At 60.1% G+C, this 24,857-nt stretch overlaps 7 protein-coding genes across 7 annotated transcripts, besides 2 other annotated features; all 7 read right to left on the bottom strand.

The window, feature by feature from the left end:
• Positions 1-1,286: 1,286 nt before the first annotated feature.
• Positions 1,287-2,834, bottom strand: LPMP_070710 (hypothetical protein; the record flags this gene model as incomplete). Its single annotated transcript, XM_010705777.1, has 1 exon — positions 1,287-2,834. One exon carries the CDS (start codon positions 2,832-2,834, stop codon positions 1,287-1,289), a length of 1,548 nt encoding a protein of 515 aa, XP_010704079.1.
• Positions 2,835-3,952: 1,118 nt separating this feature from the next.
• Positions 3,953-4,469: a repeat region.
• A 351-nt stretch (positions 4,470-4,820) lies between these two features.
• Positions 4,821-6,025: a repeat region.
• Positions 6,026-6,189: 164 nt separating this feature from the next.
• Positions 6,190-9,543, bottom strand: LPMP_070700 (vacuolar-type Ca2+-ATPase, putative; the record flags this gene model as incomplete). The annotated part of the gene is made up of 1 exon (XM_010705776.1): positions 6,190-9,543. One exon carries the CDS (start codon positions 9,541-9,543, stop codon positions 6,190-6,192), a length of 3,354 nt encoding a protein of 1,117 aa, XP_010704078.1.
• A 1,492-nt stretch (positions 9,544-11,035) lies between these two features.
• Positions 11,036-12,043, bottom strand: LPMP_070690 (hypothetical protein; the record flags this gene model as incomplete). The annotated part of the gene is made up of 1 exon (XM_010705775.1): positions 11,036-12,043. One exon carries the CDS (start codon positions 12,041-12,043, stop codon positions 11,036-11,038), a length of 1,008 nt encoding a protein of 335 aa, XP_010704077.1.
• A 1,998-nt stretch (positions 12,044-14,041) lies between these two features.
• On the bottom strand, positions 14,042-17,356 carry LPMP_070680 (vacuolar-type Ca2+-ATPase, putative; the record flags this gene model as incomplete). Its single annotated transcript, XM_010705774.1, has 1 exon — positions 14,042-17,356. One exon carries the CDS (start codon positions 17,354-17,356, stop codon positions 14,042-14,044), a length of 3,315 nt encoding a protein of 1,104 aa, XP_010704076.1.
• Positions 17,357-19,106: 1,750 nt separating this feature from the next.
• Positions 19,107-20,666, bottom strand: LPMP_070670 (hypothetical protein; the record flags this gene model as incomplete). The annotated part of the gene is made up of 1 exon (XM_010705773.1): positions 19,107-20,666. One exon carries the CDS (start codon positions 20,664-20,666, stop codon positions 19,107-19,109), a length of 1,560 nt encoding a protein of 519 aa, XP_010704075.1.
• A 999-nt stretch (positions 20,667-21,665) lies between these two features.
• LPMP_070660 (hypothetical protein) lies at positions 21,666-22,427 on the bottom strand (the record flags this gene model as incomplete). Its single annotated transcript, XM_010705772.1, has 1 exon — positions 21,666-22,427. One exon carries the CDS (start codon positions 22,425-22,427, stop codon positions 21,666-21,668), a length of 762 nt encoding a protein of 253 aa, XP_010704074.1.
• Positions 22,428-23,569: 1,142 nt separating this feature from the next.
• Positions 23,570-24,163, bottom strand: LPMP_070650 (hypothetical protein; the record flags this gene model as incomplete). The annotated part of the gene is made up of 1 exon (XM_010705771.1): positions 23,570-24,163. The coding sequence occupies one exon, from the start codon at positions 24,161-24,163 to the stop codon at positions 23,570-23,572; it is 594 nt and encodes a 197-aa protein (XP_010704073.1).
• Positions 24,164-24,857: the final 694 nt, after the last annotated feature.

The raw sequence follows: 24,857 nt of genomic DNA, 5'->3' as shown, positions 1-24,857 counted from the left end.
TGTTGTTGTTGTGTAGGTGCGTCACGTTGGTGGTCGGTGGGGAGAGAGAAGTGCCCGAGAGAAGCGCTTGCAGTGCTCCATATTGTTTGTGCAGTGGTACGCAAGAAGAAGGGAAAGCAACGGCCGCGCCCCCAGGCAGGTGCGCATAAGCGCGTGATGATGACGCAGAGAGCGCGACGAGGGGGAGAGGAGCGAGAGGAGGGAGCGAGAGGGAGGGGGGTGGGAGGTGATGGGAGTAGTGCCCTGGTACCATAGTCGCGGGAAAGCCAGCGCCACTGAGCAAACAAGGCCTGTAGGCGCGTATGTGCCTGTGAATCTACGCCCATGTAGAGACGCCACACACACAAACACACACACATACGCATAGTGGAGTCTTGACTCCAGTGGAAAAGAATGAACAAGGCTGCGAGAGGTGAAACAGCGTCGGTGGCTTTTTTCGCTCTTGTGGTGGATACGACTTGCCCTGTCCCCTTCGCTGTCGCTTCTGGCTGTGTCGGTCAGTGCAGGGAAGGGCGGGGGGCTCTTTGTCACCGTGCTGTAGAGAGACAAGCGGTGCAGGGACACAACACCCACACACGTGCCCTTGACGCGCAAGACAGCGAAAGGGGGGAAAGAGAGGGAGAGGAGACAGGCGCACATGTAGTCCCACAGCGAGAAAACGAGAGAGAAGGGACGCCTACAGTGGTAGAGGGGCAATGTCCGTGCGTGTGTGTGTGTGTGTGTGTCCATGTGTGGCGGAGCGGAGCGGGGCGGGGGGCGACCTACTGTCCATTAATGCGCTTTCATGTCCGCAGTGTGGGTCTGGTGGGGGTGCCGTGTCAAGCAGCAACGCCACGTGGAAAGGGAAAGGCGTTGCCACTCACAGGCACGCACGCTGGAAAGCTCACAAGATCGAACAGAACACTGAAAAGAGAGAAGCAAGTCAGCCGACCGCCGTCGACAGCGGCGTTCAAGACAGTGTACTACTGTAACAAGCATGAAGAAACAAACTCAAATTTCCGCACACCTATGCCTGCCCATGCGTGCTCGCAGTGACACGGTGTACAGGTCGTAGGGGGGGGGGCTCACAAGAAGAGCTCAATTCAGAGGGTAAGGGCAAGAGCAGCCAGCACCCTAAGATGCACACCGTACAAGTGAGTTACACCTCTCAGCTAGCAACGTCGTTGGTCAGTCTCGAACACAACCGCAGCGGCGCACAAGACCAGAACATGAGTGGCTACGCGTCACCGGTATGCTCTCTTGACTTCAACAAAGCCAAGGAATGACCCTTCGCTCTCTCTCTCTCACTAATGGCTACCGCAATGACCGAGTCCATGGTCATGCTTGTTGGAACAGCCTTTGTTGTTGTTGTTACTGCAGTCGCCACAGCACGGGCAAAAGTTCAGTCGAGCTCGCTCCCGCAGCGTGTACTCGTCCCATGGCTCCTCCCCGCCATCGAGCAACGCCTTCAGCGGCACCAGCACCATTTCAAAATCTACCGGGAAGCCGCAAGTACCCCCAATGGACTTGTATTGCCCCACCATGTGTGCACTGCGGGCCTCAACGGCACTGTGCGTGTCGCTGGCGCCAGCGCTGCCCGTATCCATCGGGCCGAGATGATCGCCGTAGATAACAACGACGTTGGCACGATTGAACTTCTCCGTAGTCGATGCAACAGGAGTTTCAAGCAGAAAGCCAAGACAGCTACTGAGCGCCGCCGGCGTGCTACCAATCACCACCACTGGTGGTGCCCCTGTGCACTTCGCTGCCAACTCAGGAGATGCGGTCTGCAACGCCAGCACCATCCCTTGATAGACAGCGGCCACGTGCTCGCCGATGAAATCGACCGCTTCGCGGAAAGCATCCGCCATGGTCGGTGCCGCGTCTGCAGACGAAGTCGACAAGGCGCAGTGCCTGCAAGCCTGCGTGTACGTCGGAACCGACGTGTAGGGGAGGCGCACCACGACAGCGCGGCAGCGGAGCAGCGCACTGTCGGGCTGCATCGCTGCAAACGAGGTGTACCAGGCAATATTCACCATCGCCTTGCCGCCGGCCTGTGCAGCCGGTAAGTCGGCGAGATCCAGAACCACCACAGGCCCCTCCATCGACACGGGCGAGGCTACCAATCTCGGCTCCGCTGCGTTGGAGGCGCGGCGCCCCTCAACGCCGTGAAACAAATTCTCCGACAGGGGGGCAGAGGAGTAGTAGTGTGCGCACACCACCACCTGACGGCTGCCCGTGCAAGCGGAGGCGAGCTTGAAGCCGTCCGTCTTGTCCGCCAACGATGTCAACGAGTGCAACTCTGTCGTCATTGGCGACGCCACGTCGGACAAAGCGAGTTTGCAAAGCTCCCGCTCCACCGTCTCCACCAAAGCCGCCGCCACCCCATCGTCGGTCGTCTCGATCCAGGGCAAGAGCGGCACCTCGTCGTAGAGAATGTCATATAAGTTCCACGTCTCCTTCCACAGCATGCGGTTTGCCTCGCTGTCGAGGGTCACCGGAGGCGACAGCGGGGCAGTAGTTGTGGCGCCGTCGTTTGCCTTGGCAGAGGAAATCGCTGCCATCGATAGGCTCATGTACTGTGCCTGCGCCGCAGCAGGGGTTGCTGCCTGAATACCAACTGGAAAAAGTGCAAAGCGGAATGGCTCCGCTGCTGTAGTTGGTGGTCCAGCAGGCTTGTCTGTCTTCGTCGCCGCATCCGTGGACGTGGACGTCAAGCTCGGTGAGAGGAGCAGCACTGAATAATGCGAATCCAAGGGCGGCGGGCTGTGCGTGTGTCGGAAGCCGCGAATGCTCATCGCTGCCGCCTGCGAGTTCTCTGGGCAGGCGCCCTTGCCCCGAATGCGGACAAACATGTGAGTGAGTGAGTGAGTGTGTGTGTGTGAGTGTGTGTGTGAGTGTGTGTGTGAGTGTGTGTGTGAGTGTGTGAGTGAGTGAGTGTGTGTGGGTTAGCGCATGCACGTGTGTACCTGCAAAAAGGGGGGGTAGAGAGGAGGGAGTGGATGGCACGTGCAGAAGGCGAGTGTAGGCCTGTTTGGCTGGCGTTGCGTGGGAGAGGCGACGCTAGTGAAGTGAAGTGAAGGGAGAGGGAGAGGGAACACTGCAAGGCAAGAAGAAACACACAAGGACGCCGAGATACACACCACCACACGCACACAGAGTCGTGCGAGTGCATTCATTGAGTGGGGAACTCTGGGAAAGGAGGGAGGCGCAGGGACTAGAGGATCCAGAAGAGAGAGGGAGAGAGAGCGTGCGCGCCAGAAAGGAGACGAAGAGCACAATAGACACCGCTGTTGCTCTTGCCCACCAAACTAAGAGTGATGAGTCACCGTACCCCCCTCTCCCATTGCCACGAGATATCGCTTCACTGCATTCCCCTCCCCCCTCCTCCCCCACGAAGATAAACATCCAGAGGGCCACATAAGCGGCTGGGGTACGCCACGCACAGACATGCTCACACCGCCATGCCGCGCCGTTTCCCGAAATCCGTTGGCCTCGATAGCGCTCCTCTTGACTGTTCTTTGATTCTCCCCCCCCCCTTCCCCTCTCTCCTCCTCAATGTAGCGCAGCACACACACACACACACACACACACGCACATTCGAAAGGTAGAGGTGGGGAAATGGGGGAGGGAGGTGTGAGTATGAGGGCAAATGATGAAAACACGATCGAGAGAACAAACGAGAAGGAAATAGCGTTTGGCCAAAGCAAAGCACAGGCCCCGCAGAGCGGTGGAGGGGAATACAGGGACATGTGGCTTGGCTCTCTACACTATCGCCGCCCCACAAGCAGTGGGAAAATGGCGGCCGCAGCGAAAAGAGCGCGCGAAACGAAAAGCGACGGTGGTAAGTCGTAGTAGTGGTGGTGGTGGTGGTGGGAGGAGGTGGAGGAGGGAAACCACCTCAGCCCCGCCCTCCCCCCACAGGCACACACACACATGGGCAGGCCATCAAGGGAAGGGAGCTCTTTGTTAGTCTCGACCTGGCAACTCCCTGCCGTGCAACACACAAGCCCAAATCCCCAACCTGCCCCCTCCACCCTCGGCCTGCAACTGACCAATTCGCGTGGTGCAAGGCAGCCATCGACACGTGCTACCGCAAGGCGCTGACTCAGTCACCTCAGCACGGTCTCTGCCTCAAACTCTGTCGACAACTCGCCTCGCAGGCCCGTCACGTCGTGCGCCCCCCCCCTTGGGTGGGGTCAGGCTCCTCATACCCGTAGGCAGCGAGGGCCAGATGGAATGCGTTCGAGTCGCCCTGACACCCTGCTCATCATATGCATGGAACAAGCGGGTTCGCTGCCGCAGGTCTCTCCAGCGCAACGCCATAAAGGACCTGACCGCCGGCATCCGTAGCGGTACATCACCCTGACCTTCCCGCGTCGTAGGCGCTTGACCCTGTCAGCGCCAGGAGCGGCTCGGCATTGGCAAGGAAAGAGGGGCTTGCCTGACTTCCCCACACTGAGCAGGGGAGCACCGAGGAGCCCTCCATCCTTAGCGCAGCGGACAACGCGAAAAATGGTCAGGGGAAACAGACGCACACGCCCCTGCACCCACGCATACGAGAGCGCACGGGAGGCTGCTCGACACCACATAAAATACACGGATGGGGGAAAGACATGTGGCTGTGCATGCGCCTCCTCCGTGGGGAGGGGGGGGGATAGGACACGCTGGGAGTGAGGTGGCAAGCATCCCAGGAGGGGGAAAGCGGCGAGGCACCTAGCACACACACGTGCATGCAGTCAGACCAATACGCCGCCGGCGATGGAAAACCTCATGAATTTATAGCGAAAAGGCCCTCGTCCCTTTCCCCCTCAGCGTGCCCCCCTCCACCACGACCGAGGCGAGAATGAGACGCACAACATCACCAACACCATCACCGCTCCCCCATTGTGCCCCTGCGCTGCACCGCGGCGAAAACCCTCGTCGTCCTGGGACGAACCGTCCTGCCGTCAAATCGGGCCGCGCGTCTAACGGCCCCCCTTGTCCTTCCTCACCCCCACTTTGGAGATGTGCTGCGCGATCGGCGCCAGACGGACTCGGCTGGACCGCACGCCTCAATCCAGGCAGGGCGGGGCCGCAGGGTACTGCTCGAGAGTGAAAGAGGTGGCGTGTCGTGCGGACAGTAGGGCCTGGTGCAGGCGCATGCCGGATCACCTGAAAATGGAAGCCGGCCAGCTGCAGGTCAGGGCCCTCTGAGATCCTGTGCTTTGCTTGTGTGCCATGTTTCACCTTCATACACTTCAAGGTGTGGCACTCTATGGCGTGGAAGCTCTCCACATGGGAGTCTGGAGGACCCAACGGTGTGATCCGGGGTGCTCTTGTCCTGCCTCCAGCCTCTGTGTCGTATCAGTCCACCCGGACGGGTGTAGGAGATGCCGCCCATTTCGCGCACATGCATTGGGAAGCTGATCAGTGTGGCTCTCTGTACGCCTGTTCCATCTCACCCGTGCTGCTCCGGCCTCGGGGTGCCATGTTGGGAAGCCATACACCGCGCCAGCAGGTGCCGGTAGTGCAAACGCGGAGTGCTCACGTCTGCAGGCACTGGGGCCTGTTTTTAGGATGATGGGGCTGCGTGTCTGGGTCGCTCGCTGCCTTCGCCCTCCGCTACCGTCCACGTATTAGAGGCGTGTCTGGATGGCGTTCCCGCATTGCCGCGACACGTCGGACCCTGCAATTAGTCTGGGGCAGCAGGGGGCATTCCGCGCTCTTCAGGACCCGCACGCCTCTGACAGCAGCGGGTGGGCCAAGCGGAAGAGGCCTGTGCGGAGCTGGGGTGATTGACCACCTCCCGCCTCACCACGCCGTTCTTAAATAGGCAGCCTGACATGAAATGCAGCCGTCTAGTAGGGTCACCGCAGCGATGCCAGACTGCCACAGCGTCCACTTCCCCCTCAAGAACGGGGGGGAGGTCCCACACCCATGCACGTGTCCTGTTGTGTGAGCACGGAGACGCGACCGCCGTGCATCCTCTCGCTTGCGACGCCGGTGTACTGAAAATCCGGGGCAGCAGAGGCCCTCTGCAGGCCTGTGGGGTAAAGTGCGCCTCACGTGCAGAGTATAGGCTGGTGTCGAGGGGGGATTGCCAAGGGAGCCGCGCCGGCCCAAAAAAAAATAATAATTAAAAAACACACACACACGTTGTGTTCTCTGCCGGAGAGAAGTAACACGAAAAGGAGAGGCGGGGGGAGGGGGCTCACGCCACCCTCACGTTTAAATGACGCCTAAGTGCCTCCCCTCCTCCAATCTATCCACCCTTGTGCGACGGAACGCGTTGACGATGCGGCTCACGTGGAGATGGTGGTGGCGCGCCTCATTCCACAGCGCACGCGCACGAAGCCTACGCGCCTTATCGAGGTAGATACCCTCCTTGTACTCCTCAGTCGTCGCCTGCGCCTTGGTAACGGCGCTGTCGACCCTTGCCAGTACCGCCTTGGCGTCCTCATCGAGCATACTTCCATCAAACGTCTTCTCGAAGGAGGGCTCGCAAACGGGAATTAAACGAGATATAAAGCCGACAACGAGGACACCAATGGCGACGATCACGCAGCCGAGCCACTCCTCCGATCGCAGTGACGTGACCTTCATAAAGTCACCGAACACTTGCACGGCCACCACCTGAAAGGCGAAGCAGAACGTAATGACACCAATGAAGAGAGGTGAGCGAGACAACAGGCCCTCCAGCACGTTAAACTCCTCGTACAGCTTGCGGCAGTTGAACATGTGAAACAACGTGCACAACACAAACACATTGAAGACGATCGTGCTGTGCTCAATGCCGCCGAGTGGACCTGCCTTGAATAACACATTGCCGTACGCCTGCATGCTGAGCGTAAGGCCCAACATGTACGCTGCTGCCATAAATATGGTCATGTGCATGCGGCGCGACACCAGCGGCGCCTTGCGGTGAATGGGCTGCCGCTTCAGACACTCCTCGCTCGGCTCCTCCGTCGCAAGCGCCAAGGCAGCCAGCGTGTCCATGATCAGGTTCACCCACAGTAGCTGCACCGTTGTCAGCGGCGAGGAGCGGCCACCCGCCATGAGCGACCCGATGAACGTCAGCGCTACGGACACGTAGTTCACCGTCAGCTGCAGTTGCAGGAACTTCCGGATGTTGTCGTTCACGCACCGCCCCCACACAACAGCTCGCTGTACAGAGCGGAAGTTGTCGTCCAGCAGCACAATGTCCGCAGACTTCACCGCGATGTCCGTCCCGCTCCGCATCACAAAGCCAACGTTCGCAAGGCGCAGCGCAGGCGCATCGTTCGTGCCGTCGCCAGTCACGGCAACAACCTCGCCGCGCGTCATCAGCATCAGCACAAGAAGCTGCTTGTCCAACGGCTGCGAGCGCGCCATCACCGTCATGTGGTCCAGTACGGGCCAGAACTTCGCCATGCGCTCCTCGTCGCCGTACGCGTCGTACACAAGGTTGCGGAAGTCCTGGCCAGTCATCGCAAGATCGCCGTAGTATGGATTGAAGATGCCGCATTGGCGCGAGATAGCCACGGCCGTATCGATATTGTCGCCGGTGCACATGCGCACCGTCACGCCGGCCGCCTGGCACTTCATCACGGCATCCGCCACCTCCGGCCGCAGCGGGTCCTGGATGCCGAGCAGGGACAGCCACACCAGCGCCTCGGTCGGCTCATCCTCGGGAAGCTCGGTGCCGCTAAGCACCGCGTACGCGACACCGATGGTCCGGTTCCCCATGTCCGCCAGCTTCTTCACCTGCTGCGCGATGCGCTCGCACGCCTCGTCCGTCATGGGCACCTCGTCGCCCGTCTCGTTCACGTACCGGTCGCACAGCGGCAGAATGCGGTCAGACCCGCCCTTCACGTGGTGCAGCAGCGTCCCGTCCTCCTGCCGCACAACAGCGCTCATCCGCTTCCGGTCGCTCGTGAACGGGAAGATCGTGAACCCGCGCTGCTGGCACGCCTTGCGGGTCCGCTGGTGCGGCCGCGACTTCATGTCGCATGCGTCCGCCTCCGTCATCGCAACGCGGTCCACGAAGTCCAGCAGCGCGTTGTCCGTCTTGTTGCCCCTGTCCGCCACCCACTGCCAGTACGGCGCAACCCTGTGGCCCTCCTTGTCCGTCGTGCTCACAACCTTCTCGCTCGAGCTGTTGACCGCAATGCCCTCGCTCAGCCGGCGGAGAGAGGCCGCGCGCATGTCAGACAGCGGAACCGGCTCCAGCAGGTCGCCCGGACGCTTCACGATGAAGTGCTGCATGCCAACGTAGCCCTGCACCACGCTCATCAGGTTCTGCGTCAGCGTGCCCGTCTTGTCGCTGCAGATCTGCGTCGCGTTGCCCATCGTCTCGCACGCGCGCAGGCGGCGCACCTGGTTGTTGTCATCGTGCATCTTGCTCTGAGAGTAGGCAAGCGCGATCGTCACGGCCAGAGGCAGACCCTCCGGCACGGCCACCACGATGATGGTGACACAGAGAAGAAAGTAGTCGAGGAAGTGGAGGTAGGACGTTCCCGGTTCGTGCTGCAGCATGCGGAGCACCTCCATCATGGAGAGCAGAGCGAACAGCAGCATCGCGGAGCCGAGACCGATGCGACCGATGAGGTCGGCAAGCTCGTTGAGCCGCTCCTGCAGTGGCGTCGGGCGAGGCGCGCCAGCGCCGCACGACTCCATCAGCAGCTTTCCACCGAATGAGCGCTCACCCACGGCGCACGCCAGCATGTACGCGCTCTCCGCAGTGTTCACCACAGTCCCCGTCAGGATGAACGGCGCGTCCACGCTCTTCTTCTTAGGGTCGTTCTCGCCCGTCACGCTGCTCTCGTCGATCACAACGCTCATGCCCGTCACGTAGAGTCCGTCCACAGGCACCACAAGCCCAGGTGACAGGCCCACAACATCGCCCACGACGATCTCCGTCACATCAATCGTGGTCTCTTCGCCGCCACGGCGCACGCGAACCGGCTGCGCAGAGTTCTCCTCCGTCAGCTTGTGGAACTTCTGCTCCTTGCGATAGTCGTTCACGGATGACACCGTGGTCACAATGACCACAGAGCAGACGATGGCAAAGCCCTCGATCCAGCCTGTCTTGTAGTTCACCTCCGTCTGGCCGGGGTCAGGCACAGTGAGCCCAAGGATGAGCGACACGATGGCCGCCACCGTCAGCAGGCGGATCATGCTGTCCTCCCAGGAGGCCTTGTAGATCGCCCAAAACGTCAGTGGCGGGTCCTCGGGCAGCGCGTTCCGGCCAAAGAAAGCGCGGCGCGCCGCCACCGTGGCGGCATCCACGCCGCCCGTCAGGGACGTGTGCAGCGTGTTCGAGATGCCCTCCACCCTGCCGAGTTTTTCGTACAGCGGCATGGCCTCGTTGGCGCGGGCGAAGATGTCCTCGAGAGACTCCTGTATCCCAGTACCGAAGTGCTCGCCACCCGTGATGAGCGTGTTCGAGCGCTTGCTGAAGCGCTGCCTTACGGAGTAGGCTATGTCCTCTTTGCGCAGGCGGTCAAACTCGTGAACGTCGTAGTCGTACGTGCCGTACGACCGAGAGACGCTGGTCGCCGAGTGCAACGGCAGCAAAGTATCATGATCGCCCATCTCTGACATGTTCACATCAATGGATGCCCCTCAAGTGCCTCCCACGGTGTGGGGTGGGGAGAGGAAAGGTGGGGTGAAGTGGTCCGCGGAGGAGCACGTTGTCGCTCCCTTCTGGGTGACTTTGTGTGGCTCGTGGGGCGCTGTGGCCGATGGTCGCTCGCGCTCGCTCGCTGTGCCCTTCACTCCGTCTCGTACGCAAAGCCCCAGTTTGCAAGTCAGAGCAGAGTAGGGGAAGAGCGTGAGAGCGAGACGCTGTTGAGGGCGGCGACGATGGCGACGGGGTAATTGGGCGTTTGCTGACGGCGACACAGACACGAGGAAGGCGGGAGAGAAGCACAACCGCAGGCAACGCCGGATGTAGGGAGAGAGAGAGGCGGAGACGCAGCTAAGGAAAGAGAGAAGGTGGTGGGACGGGCAGGGAAGAGGCGCTGACTCCTACGGGCATTAGTACTTTACATGCTCCTATGGCGAAAGGACTGGTGAGAGAGAGAGGGGGGAAGGTGAGGGAAGAGGGGGACACACTGTGCGCGTATCGGCTCGTCTGCCTGCTATCGATTATTCGGCCAAGTGTGTGTGCACACACAAAGTGGGCGCACCCTCGCTGAAGGCTCGTTCTGGAGCGTTGCACAGCTGCTCAGTGTGTGAAGAACGCCACCGCAAAAACCAACGTGAGTCGATGAATGATGTGAGGTGAGGGATCAGTTCGCCTTCACGCTTGTGTACGTACTTTGAGTGAGGGAGGGAGGGAGACTCTAAGGCGCCAGCCGTAACACAGCAGACACCACTGAATAGAACGAGAGAGAGAAAGAGAGAAAGTCAGCCGGCGGATATAAAGAGAGGAAAGAGGGATAAAAGAACCGTTGTAGTAGCAAGAGAGAAGTGGAGGAAGACGTCATTCGACTCGCCCGTGTACGTGTCGCCTCCGCTGTGTCAGTCGTGCGCGATGCAACACGTCGGGCAGGCCACCGCCACCCCCGAGGCCTCGCACTAAGCTGCTGAAGACCTTTTTTCTGCGGCTCAGCAGGCCCATTTCGAGTGACCGCACGCAGCGACAGTGGCGTAGGAGAACGATAGAGCGACGTCTTCTCTAGGAGAGCGTGGAAAGAAAACAACCGCGTTTCCGCGCACGAAAACTCCCATGTGTCTCTCTCTCTTTCTCTCTTGCTGTCCTCTCGCCTGATGCCGCCTGGCCTGTCAGCACCGCTGAAGTACGCATCGCTTTTCTTTCTGCTGCTGTTCTTTAGGGTAGCGAGTCTCGACACACACACACACACGCAAATCACACGCACAGAGAGAGAGAGAGACGCAACACAGCGCACTTCACATGTGTTACCTTTAAATAGCTTAACAACAACAACAAGAATCACCAAAGCCAGAGTCTGCCAGACATGCACATGCCCACATGCACCTAATGCATGCCACCAATCGATAGACGGAGTCAACAGCGACGCCTCACACTGCAGCTCAGCCTCCTGCGTTTCTCACCCGTATACCTCACCTTCTACAGATCACGTAGCATCGAGGAGTAGAGCAGGGTGCTATCGCAGAGCGCATCCAGGTGGTCCGTCTGGTCACGCACGTGCTTCATGAGCAGCATCGTTTCCGCATCCTGACCGACGGGCACGTTGCCGTTATCCTTAATATTACCTTCGTAATCAAGTTTCTGCTTCAGCTGATCCGTGTTGTTACGGATCGAGCTAAGCAGCGCCTCCATGTAGTTGCTCACTGCCATACTCTGTATGGCCTTGAAGGAATCGCCGATTGAAGTCGGTTGCAGGTTCATCAAGTTCAGCCTGTGGAAGGCGTCCACCTCCAACTTCACCGGAATCTCGTGGAGCACACCCTCCTTGGTGACCCCACTCTCCTTGGCGTACTGCGCCAGGCTACGGCGACGCTGGTAGCCGCGCTCGGTCGACACAAGCGAGTCATACTTGTAATAGGCCGCCGTCGGCGTGTAGGCGCGGATGTGGGGGCGGCCTAGCAGGCCTGTGCGGAAGGGATCGTACGTCAGAAGAATCGCTGGCAGGCTCTCCCTGTGCAGCTCCTGCAGCTTGCGCATCGTGCGCGTGGAAAAGGGGTTGAAGCGGGCGCTGGAGATGACAAACTGGCCAATGACGTTCGTGTCGAGGTTCTCTTGATTGTACATATTCTCGAAGATTGCCTTGTCGACGTCCAGCAGCTTACGCTCCTTGCGCACCCGCTCCATGCGCTCCTCCTCGGTCATGCGGTCATCCTCCTCAATGTCGATGGACGGGTTAATCTTGACGTCCGTCACCTCGACAACGTCCTGCAGCTGGAGGCCGATGACGCTGCCGAAGATGTTGCGGCTGCTCGTCGCGGTGCGTGCGTTGTAGAGCAGCGCGCACACGGCAGGGAATGACAAGTTCACCACCTTGGGCACCAGGAGCTCGGTTGCTTTCACGCAGCCCTTCTCGTTCGCCAGCTCGAAGTCGAGATCGACGGCCTCCTGCGCCTCCGTCACGTTGAGCCTGGGAAAGCCGGCGTACATTTTTTGTTTGCCCTGTTCGCTCGTTTTACTTTGTTAGTGCCGTCCACTGCGTTGATCGGTGCGCAGGCCAGGTGAGAGCGAGGCGGAAGTTGGAGGAGGGGAGGGGAGGCGAGGGGGGGTACGCGTGTAGACGTCTGGAGAGACACTGAAGGGGCTCGTCAAAGAGAGGGAAGGGGCAGAAGAGAGAAGAAATGTCGGTGCATGTGGGTGGGGGGAGGAGGGTGTGTGCAGATATCGGCCCGCTGCCGCCAGTCAGCTGTGCGCAGCGCAGAAGGGGGTGGGGGAGACGATGACAGAGGGAGTGAGCGCGAGAGAAAGGAGAAGAGGTGGCTTCCGTAAAGCCGTGCATGATTAGGGTACACGACAGCTTGAACACAGACAGAGGTAAGTGCACCTGCTCGTTGTACCCTCCCATCCCCCTCTCTCCGCAACACAGTCACCCAGCCGCCGCCACTACCACCACCCTGGTGCTGGCTGGCTGGGTGGGTGGCAGCACATACAGAGAAGGGAAGCAACGCGTGCAAGAAGAGAGGTGTGCGGCGGATCGATGCACTGCCGCCCCAGCAGCTGAATCCGTTCCCCTTCCCCCTCCCCTCCCGACACACCTCACACTCCTCCACTTCCGCCCGTCGCTGCAGTGCCGTCTATTCCCTCTTGCTCCTGTTGCATTTCTGTTATCCACAAGAGAAGGATCAGCAACGCCACCACTTGACCTCCGTGTGACTGGCGTTACGGTGCATGCCCACGCTCTTCCAGTTGAGGTCCTCCACCACTTAGGATGGCACGAGATCATGTGTGGACCTTGGGTGGTGTCCCCCATCCACGGCATCCCCTGAGTTAACTCCTGTCGCCACACTCCGTCTACGCCCACACGCGTGCGCTTGCACCAAGTAAGGGAGCGGCAGAGAGAGAGAAAAATGGGGGACGGACAAGCAAACCACAAAACAATAAGAGAGGAAAAAAAAACTCAAAGAAGCACTGAGACACGCACCTGCTGCGCTCTCCTGATCTCTCACCACGTCTTGCTCGCCCCCTTCGCTCTGTGCGTACTGTAGCCGAGAATGCTGGGCGCGGATCGCGTTTCCTGATGTGTGTCGGTGTCGGCATCGGGGTTGGAGTGGGGGGGAGGCTTCTGTTTTCGCTTGTCTTCAGAGAGAGAGAGAGGAGCATCCGTTCGCCGCTGATGTGGGGCGTCGTCAAGTTCCTCTCGTGTTGCTGCGCACACCTGCCCTCTCCGCTTTCTCTCTTCGCACGCTCTGCCTTTCCACCTGCACCAGCCCCTTCGCCCCACGCGCCAATGTCGCGGAGAAAAAGGGAGGGAACAGCAAAGCGGAAGAGTGGGAGGAGTCGACTACAGCGCAGGAGGAACACGGCCGCAGCGAGAGCGGAAGAGGCAGAGGGAGGGGAGGGAGGGGAGGGAGGGAGGGGGGGAGGTGTGGCGAAGCAGCAGCTCGAGGGAAACAAGGAGAAAGAGAGGGTCAGAAGGAACGCACGCGAGCAGAAGAGGAGGGATGAATAGTGGAGAGGGGGGGGACAGACCTGAGCAGCAGCAACGATAATGCGTGGGCGTGGGTGTTGAGGGGAGGGGAGAGGAGGGGAAAGATGGGAAAGAGAGAGAGAGAGGGAGGGAGGGAGGGAGGGCGAAGCAGCTATGCCCTACTATACTGGCAAACGAAAAGAGCAAACCACAGCGGGAGGAAGGGGGTGGGGGAAAGATGCGAGGAGGGGGCGAAGAAGGCGTACATGAGAAGAAAACACGATGGTGATGACGTGAGCGCAAATGCGCATACGGACGCGTGCTTCTGGTGGACAAACGACGAGGTGATTGACCGCACTGCAGGCACGCAAGGAAGACATGAAAAGCTCAGCTCTATGTCGGTCTGATCGTCTGCCAGCCTGAACACCCCTTCACCACGTTGCCCCACCCCACACATACAGACACCACCATTCGCCAGCAAGTCTCGCCACCACAGGAGTCATCCTTCAGCTCAAGGCAGCTTACACATTGGATGAAGTGAGCTTCAACATCTGGCGGTATACGCTGCGAGACAACTCCGAAGTCATGTCACGGTCAAAATGCGCCCGATGGAAAGCGTTCACGACCCGCAGCGTCCCCACGTGCTTGGCGTAAGCACGGTACCACAGGCTCAGCACACGCGCGCGCTTCGCCTTGCTTAGAGCCTCACCAGACCGACCGGCGCGCTCGTCAGCGGTGCGCTCGACGTCCTTGGCCAGCCTCACCAAGAAGTGTTGAGCGTCCTCGTCGATGTTCTCTGCGTCAAACTCGCGCTTGAAGCGCGCCTCCTTGGCCGGGATCAGTCTCGACGTCATGCCAAGCGGGATGGTGGCAAACGTCAGCGTCACCGTCCCAATCCATTCCGAAAAACGCAGGCGACTGACGTCCATGAAGTCACCGAACGTCTGCACGGCCACCACCTGAAACAACGCGCAGAAGCCCACGACGAGAAGAAACGGTCTCGAGCGCCCAAAGCCCTCAAAGACGTCGATCTCGTCGTACAGCTTGCGGCAGTTGAACATGTGAAACAACGCGCCAAATACAAACACATTGAAGACGATCGTGCTGTGCTCGCGGCTGTGGCGCTTCGCACCGAACCAGCGGTGACCGAACGCCTGCAACACGAGTGTAAGAAGCAGCTGGTACACTGCAATCAACGCGATCGTGATGTGCATGCGGTGCGACACCAGCGGCGCCTTGCGGTGAATGGGCTGCCGCTTCAGACACTCCTCGCTCGGCTCCTCCGTCGCAAGCGCCAAGGCAGCCAGCGTGTCCATGATCAGGTTCACCCACAGTAGCTGCACCGTTGTCAGCGGCGAGGAGCGGCCACCCGCCATGAGCGACCCGATGAACGTCAGCGCTACGGACACGTAGTTCACCGTCAGCTGCAGTTGCAGGAACTTCCGGATGTTGTCGTTCACGCACCGCCCCCACACAACAGCTCGCTGTACAGAGCGGAAGTTGTCGTCCAGCAGCACAATGTCCGCAGACTTCACCGCGATGTCCGTCCCGCTCCGCATCACAAAGCCAACGTTCGCAAGGCGCAGCGCAGGCGCATCGTTCGTGCCGTCGCCAGTCACGGCAACAACCTCGCCGCGCGTCATCAGCATCAGCACAAGAAGCTGCTTGTCCAACGGCTGCGAGCGCGCCATCACCGTCATGTGGTCCAGTACGGGCCAGAACTTCGCCATGCGCTCCTCGTCGCCGTACGCGTCGTACACAAGGTTGCGGAAGTCCTGGCCAGTCATCGCAAGATCGCCGTAGTATGGATTGAAGATGCCGCATTGGCGCGAGATAGCCACGGCCGTATCGATATTGTCGCCGGTGCACATGCGCACCGTCACGCCGGCCGCCTGGCACTTCATCACGGCATCCGCCACCTCCGGCCGCAGCGGGTCCTGGATGCCGAGCAGGGACAGCCACACCAGCGCCTCGGTCGGCTCATCCTCGGGAAGCTCGGTGCCGCTAAGCACCGCGTACGCGACACCGATGGTCCGGTTCCCCATGTCCGCCAGCTTCTTCACCTGCTGCGCGATGCGCTCGCACGCCTCGTCCGTCATGGGCACCTCGTCGCCCGTCTCGTTCACGTACCGGTCGCACAGCGGCAGAATGCGGTCAGACCCGCCCTTCACGTGGTGCAGCAGCGTCCCGTCCTCCTGCCGCACAACAGCGCTCATCCGCTTCCGGTCGCTCGTGAACGGGAAGATCGTGAACCCGCGCTGCTGGCACGCCTTGCGGGTCCGCTGGTGCGGCCGCGACTTCATGTCGCATGCGTCCGCCTCCGTCATCGCAACGCGGTCCACGAAGTCCAGCAGCGCGTTGTCCGTCTTGTTGCCCCTGTCCGCCACCCACTGCCAGTACGGCGCAACCCTGTGGCCCTCCTTGTCCGTCGTGCTCACAACCTTCTCGCTCGAGCTGTTGACCGCAATGCCCTCGCTCAGCCGGCGGAGAGAGGCCGCGCGCATGTCAGACAGCGGAACCGGCTCCAGCAGGTCGCCCGGACGCTTCACGATGAAGTGCTGCATGCCAACGTAGCCCTGCACCACGCTCATCAGGTTCTGCGTCAGCGTGCCCGTCTTGTCGCTGCAGATCTGCGTCGCGTTGCCCATCGTCTCGCACGCGCGCAGGCGGCGCACCTGGTTGTTGTCATCGTGCATCTTGCTCTGAGAGTAGGCAAGCGCGATCGTCACGGCCAGAGGCAGACCCTCCGGCACGGCCACCACGATGATGGTGACACAGAGAAGAAAGTAGTCGAGGAAGTGGAGGTAGGACGTTCCCGGTTCGTGCTGCAGCATGCGGAGCACCTCCATCATGGAGAGCAGAGCGAACAGCAGCATCGCGGAGCCGAGACCGATGCGACCGATGAGGTCGGCAAGCTCGTTGAGCCGCTCCTGCAGTGGCGTCGGGCGAGGCGCGCCAGCGCCGCACGACTCCATCAGCAGCTTTCCACCGAATGAGCGCTCACCCACGGCGCACGCCAGCATGTACGCGCTCTCCGCAGTGTTCACCACAGTCCCCGTCAGGATGAACGGCGCGTCCACGCTCTTCTTCTTAGGGTCGTTCTCGCCCGTCACGCTGCTCTCGTCGATCACAACGCTCATGCCCGTCACGTAGAGTCCGTCCACAGGCACCACAAGCCCAGGTGACAGGCCCACAACATCGCCCACGACGATCTCCGTCACATCAATCGTGGTCTCTTCGCCGCCACGGCGCACGCGAACCGGCTGCGCAGAGTTCTCCTCCGTCAGCTTGTGGAACTTCTGCTCCTTGCGATAGTCGTTCACGGATGACACCGTGGTCACAATGACCACAGAGCAGACGATGGCAAAGCCCTCGATCCAGCCTGTCTTGTAGTTCACCTCCGTCTGGCCGGGGTCAGGCACAGTGAGCCCAAGGATGAGCGACACGATGGCCGCCACCGTCAGCAGGCGGATCATGCTGTCCTCCCAGGAGGCCTTGTAGATCGCCCAAAACGTCAGTGGCGGGTCCTCGGGCAGCGCGTTCCGGCCAAAGAAAGCGCGGCGCGCCGCCACCGTGGCGGCATCCACGCCGCCCGTCAGGGACGTGTGCAGCGTGTTCGAGATGCCCTCCACCCTGCCGAGTTTTTCGTACAGCGGCATGGCCTCGTTGGCGCGGGCGAAGATGTCTTCCAACTGCATCTGAATCTCGCCACCAATGGCGGGATTCGTAGCCGGGATGGTGGGGCGAAGAGGCGACGGCAGCGCTGCGGTGACGGGCGTGTGATGCTGGGGCACATCTGTGATCACCACGACGTCCGTTGGGCTCTTCAGCGCCATAGTGGGAAGCAAAGGTTTACGGCGTGTGGGGTGTCTTTTCTCTCTCAGCTTTGGCGGAGAGGCTCTGCCGTCGTTCCCTGCACTTGCGTGAATGGCAAGCCTGGCAAGGCGTGTGAATCGAAGGACTGGAGTGGGAGGAGGAGCTCACGTGAGGGGAGGGAAGAGGGCAACGGCAGGGAGACAAGAACAGCCAACAAGCAAGGCGCACGAGGCGTTGGACAGAGACAGGAGAAGCAAAACCCGACTAGAACGAGTAAAAGTAGCACAGGAGAGGGTGCACTGCGGCACAGAAAATGAGGGGAGGGGAGGGTACAGACGAGGACAGAGAAGGCGTCCAAACAAACGCACAAAATACCGACGCACTCGCCAAATACGCCGACAGGCAGACAAAAGGCGCCCCCTCCTCCGCCGTCAGGTATGGGGACCCCCGCTGTTTCTTGGCTTTCGTGCGTTGAAGCAACAGAGCCAAGAGCAATCGCAGCGCTGAAGGGGGAAAGGGGAGAGGAGATGGAAGCCGCAGAAGGAGGCGAAGACTCACAAAGAAATCGGCAGGGTTGGGGCAACAGCACCACCACGGCGATGAAGACACACAGACACACACGCTAAAGGCAAAGAGGGAGGGGCACAGAGAGTGCGCGGGATAGGGCCAACACTGGACTTTGGCGCACGTGCTCGCGAGTGGGTCTGACGGGGGGGGGGGGTGTATGTCCGATGAAATGGCGAGTTCAGAAGAGCGTCTGCTGCAGGCGGGACGTCTGTAAAAGCGGAAGAAGGGGACGATGTCTGCCGTGCTCACGGGCGGAAACGAAAAAGAATAGGAGAAGAGCGTCACTGCCGCAGTCGCACACAGAGACACGCAGAAGGGCACTAAAAAGCTCCTCCGTGTGTGTGGGGGGGGGAGGGGGAGGGGGGTCAGAGGGCGAGCGCCTGAGCGGTGTTGGAGGCAGTGAAGTTGACCTCTCTTCTCTTTATCAAGGAAAACTCGCGCCTGCGAACCCGACTCAAAGAGAGAGAGAAGCTCACAACTGTACACTCGATGAATGAAAGAGCGATGGAGTAGAGTGGCGTGGTGCAGGGAAGAGGGAGGGGGGCAACAGAGAAGAGGGTGAGGAAAGAGAAAGTGGAATGCTTTTGAGGAAGCGCGCGCAGGTATGTGCGTGCACAACGCCGATCTTCACCTCCACGTGATGGTGGTGAGAACTTGACTGGGGGGAGGGGGGAGGAGAGGTGGAGAGGAGGAGAGTGGCACAAAAAGAAAAGGAGAAAGTGCACAGAAGATCAACGCACGTCTCGTGCAGTTGGTGCGCACGTGGGTGCGTGGACGCCGACGAGGGGGAGAGAGAAATTAAGAGAGTGAAAAGGAGGTGTGCGGTCGGAGCACAAGGAGAGGGGAACAGAGGGGGGCCCCACGAGCTGCCTAAACAGCCAATCGAAGAGGCATATCTGCAAACGACGTCTCATCCCATCACCTCACCTTTTCTGAAGCACCTGATACCCCCCACCCACCCATTGTGTGTGGGTGCGTGTGGGTGTGTGTGTATGCACTTGCCCGTAGGAGGGCATGTGCCTGGCCTTGTCTCTTTCCTCGTGCCCTCGTAGAAGTTCGTGCACCTCTCAGTACTTCACTCGCTCACAGTCACTCTCCCCTCCTCCTCCACCTCACTGCACGCGTAGGCGCAGCGAGCAATACCAAAAGTAGTTAGGACTTCAGTAGCAGTGGCAGCACACGAACAGCTGTACAGACGCACATCTACACACGCACCGCTTCTTCAAGCATCTTTCCTAGCGCGGCGGCACCGGGAGGTGTCGCAACCGCGCGAACCCCTCGCATCACTTCCTCCCGGAATCTGAACAGCTGCGCGACAGCGCGATGGAGTCGTTTGTTCTCGGCCGCCACGCGCTCACATTCCCCTAACAGAGCCTGCAAGCTGTGCAGGTGCAACTCGGGCAGCACCACAGGACTCGGCACCAAAGACATATCCTTGGGTACACTGAAAGGAACGTCCGTAGTGACGGAGGCCTGCACCTCAACGTCCTGCACGGCAGCCGCAACAGGGCTCACCGTTGTACTGTTCTCCAATACGTCAGCCGCCACATCCGTCTGCGACCACGTCTCCTTGCGTTCCACCGGCGCAGCAGCAGCGAGCTGGTCCTCCTTCAAGCGCTGGACCTCCGCCTCCAGCGCACGACGCTGCATCTCACCATTCTCCAAGAAGCTATGCGCCTTCTCCTTCCATTCCTCCATATTTTCCCTGAAAGAGTTCATTGCGACAGTCGCGTTCTCGCGCTCGCGCTCCGCGGTCTCTAGCGCCCCCTGCAGGCGGCTCATCTCCGTTGCATGCTCTTCAGCAGAAGTTTGGGCAGCGTTGGTGGCAGTCTCCAGCGCCGCCACCTGCGCCTCAAGCTCCTGAATGCGATTCTTGTCCTCCAGCATGGCCCCTTTGACTCGCTCCTTCCACAAAGCTAGCTTGGCCTGCACAGCGTCCTCGAGCACTTCAGGTGGAATGTCAGCGGCAGCCATCTGTGCTGGGGGCGCAGAGAGGGTGTTATCGAAGAGCCCTGTGGATGGAAGAGAGGGCGGTGGACTAAGCACTGCCGGCGGCGCCTTCGTCAAGAAGCTCTCCGTGATCGATGTGGCAGCGGCAGACGGCAATGTGGGCTGCACTGACGAGCAATGCTGCTCTTGAAGCTGAGAGTGAGCTTGTTGAAGCGCCTCCCTAACGCTGTAGAGCTCTTGCTGAAGAGCAGATACCTGAGCCTGGAAGTGCTGTTGCTGCTGGTGCTGGGCAGCGACAGGTTCGCCAGAGTCCAGTGAAGGGGCCGTGGCCGCTGCCAGTTGAGCTTCTAGGCCGCGGATACGCTCCTGGTCGGCCATCATGACGGTCATGACCTTCGTCTTCCACGTGTCCACCTTCGCCTGAAGCTGGTCGTATTCACGCTGCCGCTCACGCAGCTGCTCCTCCAGCTCTGAGACGCGCAAGCTGTGTTGCACTTGTTGTTCCTCCAGCTCCCGCTGCAGTTGACGCAGCTGCGATGCGGAAGCGGTGGCATCTGTGGCAGTGCCAGATCCAGCGGAGAAGGCTGATGTTTCCGTACTCGAGTTGTGCATAGGGGCGCTCTGGTAGCCGCGCGAGGACTGCGAGAGGCTCTCCTCCGCTGGCGCGCCGGTGACACTTTCGATGAACGTCTCCATGGCTGATATGCGCTTGTTCTTCTCGCGGATTTGGTTCGCCTGCTTCTTGGCGATTTCGATGAGCTCCTCGCGCGGCATGCAGCCCAAGTCGATGACATGCGTTCGCGGCGATGACATCTCTTTCCTTTCGTCTGCCCCCCAACGCTCTAACGCACGGTCTATACGTATCCCCTTCGACTGTGCGTGTGAACGTGTGTGGAAGGGGAGAAGTGAGAGAGAAGGGAAGACACAGCAGGGGGACAGAGAAGCAGACAATGACTTTAAAAGAAGCGATTTGCGCTCGGTAGTAAGAGAGAGTACGAGAGGGAGGGAGAGGGGAGGAGGGCAGTAAGAAGAAACGAGCGTGGAGAGGAAAAGCAGTGATGGGACTAAGCGACTGAGGTGAGGGAGACACCCCCCCACACACACACACACACACGTTGATCACGCACCGAAGAGGGATTGGATGTGGTCTTCCTCCTCCTCCTCCCCTGCGTCTCGCAGTGTCGCCTCCTCAGCTCGTTAAGAGTGACTGACAGGTCTCAGCTCTTGTCGTGCTTATGGCGGGTCGGTGGAAGAACGGATAGTGATGATGAGAAGGGGAGGAGGGAGGAACAGAGTAGAAGGTAGTGATGCTGAAGCATGGAGAAGGGGATGGGGGAGACGTCGTGCCATCCAGCATGCAGGGCACACAGATGTGCACGTTCTTTGGCGGTCTGAAGCGTAGTCTTCTCTGCCACGTGTGTGTGTGTGTGTTACTCTGTTATGTTCGCCGTTGATGGGTGTTGTGTCTTGGGTCGCTTGTCGCTGAGCCACGGAGCTTAGAATGTTGTCGGTTAGCCCTGCGTTCGCTTCTCCCTTCAGGCAAAGAGAGAGAACGACTGCTGAGGTGATGTGCCGGGCAGTGTGGATGCCCGGGTATGGGCGTGCCTCAAAGTGCGTCAGAGCGACGGCAAGGAGGAGTGAGCGAGTGAGAAAAAGTGCGCCATCTGCGAAGTCGATGTAATGAGAAGAGAAGCCCAAAAGCGAAAGGCCAAACCACCGCTGCCACGCACACGGCGACCCAAACCTTCACAGCGCAGCCTCCCCACTCATTCCCATCGCACACACACATACACACGCACGCACTCTCAGCGACTACGCAATAGCGGACACCGTGCCCACCACCGTCACGTCGATAGCGCAGTCCAGCGGCGCCGCGGACTCCGCGTCGCCAGCACCCTTGCCAGCCTCCTCGCGCAGTCGCTTACCTGCGTGTGCGTGGGCCGCGCCGTTGGCAACCGCGCCACCCTCAGCGGGCCTGCCACAGGGAACGACAGTGAAGCTCAGTCGCACCCGCTCCACCTGCGTGCGCAAGTCCAGCCTCGCGAAGGCGGAGGTGAACACGGGTGCCATGACACCACGGTGTGCCATGCGAGCCTGTGCGTTGATAACGCGCTTGTCATACGGTGCGGACGGCAGCGTCACAGTACCAACGGACGTGGATGGGACTGAAGACGAGGGCGCAGGGCCTGAGAGGGGGGGAGTAGCCGTGCCGCCAAACCGCAGCGGAATCACAGCGACGACGTACGACCTCGGCGCGCAGTTCACCTCCCCACAGACGTGCGCGTGCACGACGATATCAGCCGCTAGACCACTGTCCGAAGAGAGAGATGACGGCATTCTCTCTGTGTGCTGTTCCTTCTGCCTAGGTTTGCAGGCCCCACTGTTCGTGCAAGCGGATGTTTTCGTCGGTCCAAGCCGCGCGTGAATGCCACTGATCTGCAAGGTGAACTTGCCATTCGGGTAGGGAACCACCAGCGTCCGTGCAGCCGCGGCAGCCTCACTGCTGCGCCGCGCGTTCGCCTTGCACGCGTCCCGCATCGACGGAATCTGAAAGCTCAGCACAATCGGCTTCATCTGCTATACAGAAAGAGAAAGACGAACCTAAGGTGGAGTAACGTTGCTTGGCGAGTAAAGGGTGCGGGCGAAGGGGACGTCTTGCGATTCTGGTGAAACTCGGCCAAGCAAGTGGCGCCGCCAACGTTAAAGATGTAACGGGACGTGCTGGCTGGAACGAACAAGAAGAGCGAAGGAGGAGAGGGGAGAGAGGAGCAGTGCATGGCACAGGAGGGAAGGGGGGAGGTGGTGGGAGGAGGAGGAGGAGGAGGAGGAGGAGGGCGGCTGGGTGACTTTGTGAGGAAATGAGAAAAACAAAGCCGAGGAAGGGGGCACCGGCACACCCGCGCGCACGTGCACACATACACGAGACCGACGCCACGGCTTACGACGTGGGCAACCGCTCCAGTGACCGTGCTGGACCACGCAGAGCAGCCACATATTTGTATAGACGGATGAGAAGAAGGGGGGGAGCTGACTCACGCTGGCTGCCTTCTCGTTCACTGTTTTTCGCCTTCCGCAGACTGTGCCATCGCTATATAACCTCACGTGCGCCTCGCCATGCGTATGGGTGGGAGTGTGGGGGAGTGTCTCAGTACTTTAGTATCTCCCCCTCCCTAACCCACTTCCAGGACCGCTGCCTCCTACGGATGTAGGTCAGCTTCCTCCCTTTCACCCATCGAACCAGGAAGCCAACGGCGGCATGCTCCACGTAAAGCTGGCGTGTTCAGTGACAAGGGCTCTGTTATCCATTTGGCTTCAAATTTTTTCACTTTACGTGGACCAACGGCTACGCGACGCACCCCTTACACGCTCAACACCCGGCACAGGCACACACCCATCTACACAGAGAGAGAGAGAGAGAGGGAGATGCACACGGGTGTTGCCTGCGTATGCCATAAACATCCATGCGTGTGTGTGTGGGAGTGTGCGTCGGCAGCTTTGCCCACGGTGTCCTTCTTCCTTGTCTTGTTTGCTTGCGGAGTTCGGCGAGGAGTGGGGAGATAGAGAGAAGAGCAGGCAGAGAGGCTCAAAACTCACTCCCGCCACTCTCCCCTTCCCCCCTCCCCCTCTCCCGTCGCGGTTCGCAAGCCAACACACCCGCACACAAGAGGGCCGCTCGTCCGTCTCCGCATCCACAATAACTCACTTTTAGTTTGCTGCTACGCAGCATCGGATGAATCGTCATTCTCCTCGTCATCACTTGTCTCCATGAAGTTCATGGCCATGCCACTACTGTCCTCGTCCTCGTCCGCGGGACGCTCGTAGTAGCCCGTCAGGTGCACCGTCGGATAGACAGCGGCAGCTTCGGCGCCAGCGCCATGAGCGCCTGATGCGTTCTTGTGGTGCTTCTGACTCCGCCCCGTCTTCTTCCCTACCTGCAGAGCAGGTGAGGATGACAACGGCGCGTCAGCAGCAGCCGTAGATCCAGTTTGTGGCACGAGCACAAATGACACCGCCTTAGAGAAGAGAAGCTGCAAGGGGCAGTACGTGATCCTCTGCTCCGGGGACAAGGAACAGACGGCAAATCGAGTGGGCAGGCCATGTCCCTGCACGCACAGTGTAACAGGGCTGTACGCCTTGGCCGTCAGTGACGAAGACGCCCCAGCGTCCGTCGACTGCTGCGGTGGCAGCGGTGGCGGCACCATACTCGTGACGGCGCACTGTGTGATGACAAGCGACGTCCCCTTCGGGATGGCGAAGCTCATCGGGACTCCATCGGGCTTCAGCTCAGCCCCAAAGAAGCAGCTCAGCATTTTGTCTTGAGCGCGCGCGTAAAAATGGGGCGTGCGGCTTCTTGACGTTTGTGTTCGTCTCTAAATCGAGACTGCACTTCTCGACGTGTGTTGTCTTTTTCGGCTTCGATGTCGCTCTCTCGCTCGCTCGCTCGCTCTCGATGGTGACGTGGAGCTGTGCCACCACAGGGGGAGGGGAGAGCAGCGGGCAGCACATCGGATCAAAAATTTGGAGCGCAAGAGGAACGCGAAAGACGGAGAAAGAAGAGAGGGGATGGGGGAGGGGGAGGCTCGATGTGATCACACCGCCCTACACACAGACGCGCACACACACACACACACGCCTTGTGTGGCACCCCTGCCTGTTGAGGGAGGGGAGGGGAAACGGTGCGGAGAGTGCGCCAACACACCGGTGCGCCGCACATGTGCATGAGTCCAATGAATGAAGCACATAGAGAATACTGCGCGCACACTGGCGCAGACAACATATTCATCTGTGCCGGTGGCCCGAAACCGCTGCGGCTGCCCGCGCTGGGTGCTCACATCCGATTGGCTTCGGGTATTGACCATTTCGTTTTGCTTGGTAATCTCGTCGCGTGACGTTGTACAGACCTTATATCTCGCCTTGTCTCCCTCTCTCTCTCGTCTTCGCTCCTCTGATTCCCTGGCAACACACAACGAGCACTGGAAGAGAGAGAGGGAGAGCGTGCGCTTG

This window comes from Leishmania panamensis (assembly GCF_000755165.1).
Source record: "Leishmania panamensis strain MHOM/PA/94/PSC-1 chromosome 7 sequence".
Taxonomy (NCBI): domain Eukaryota; phylum Euglenozoa; class Kinetoplastea; order Trypanosomatida; family Trypanosomatidae; genus Leishmania; species Leishmania panamensis.
Note: the sequence above shows the minus strand (reverse complement) of the source record. Positions and strands in the feature narration are given on the sequence as shown.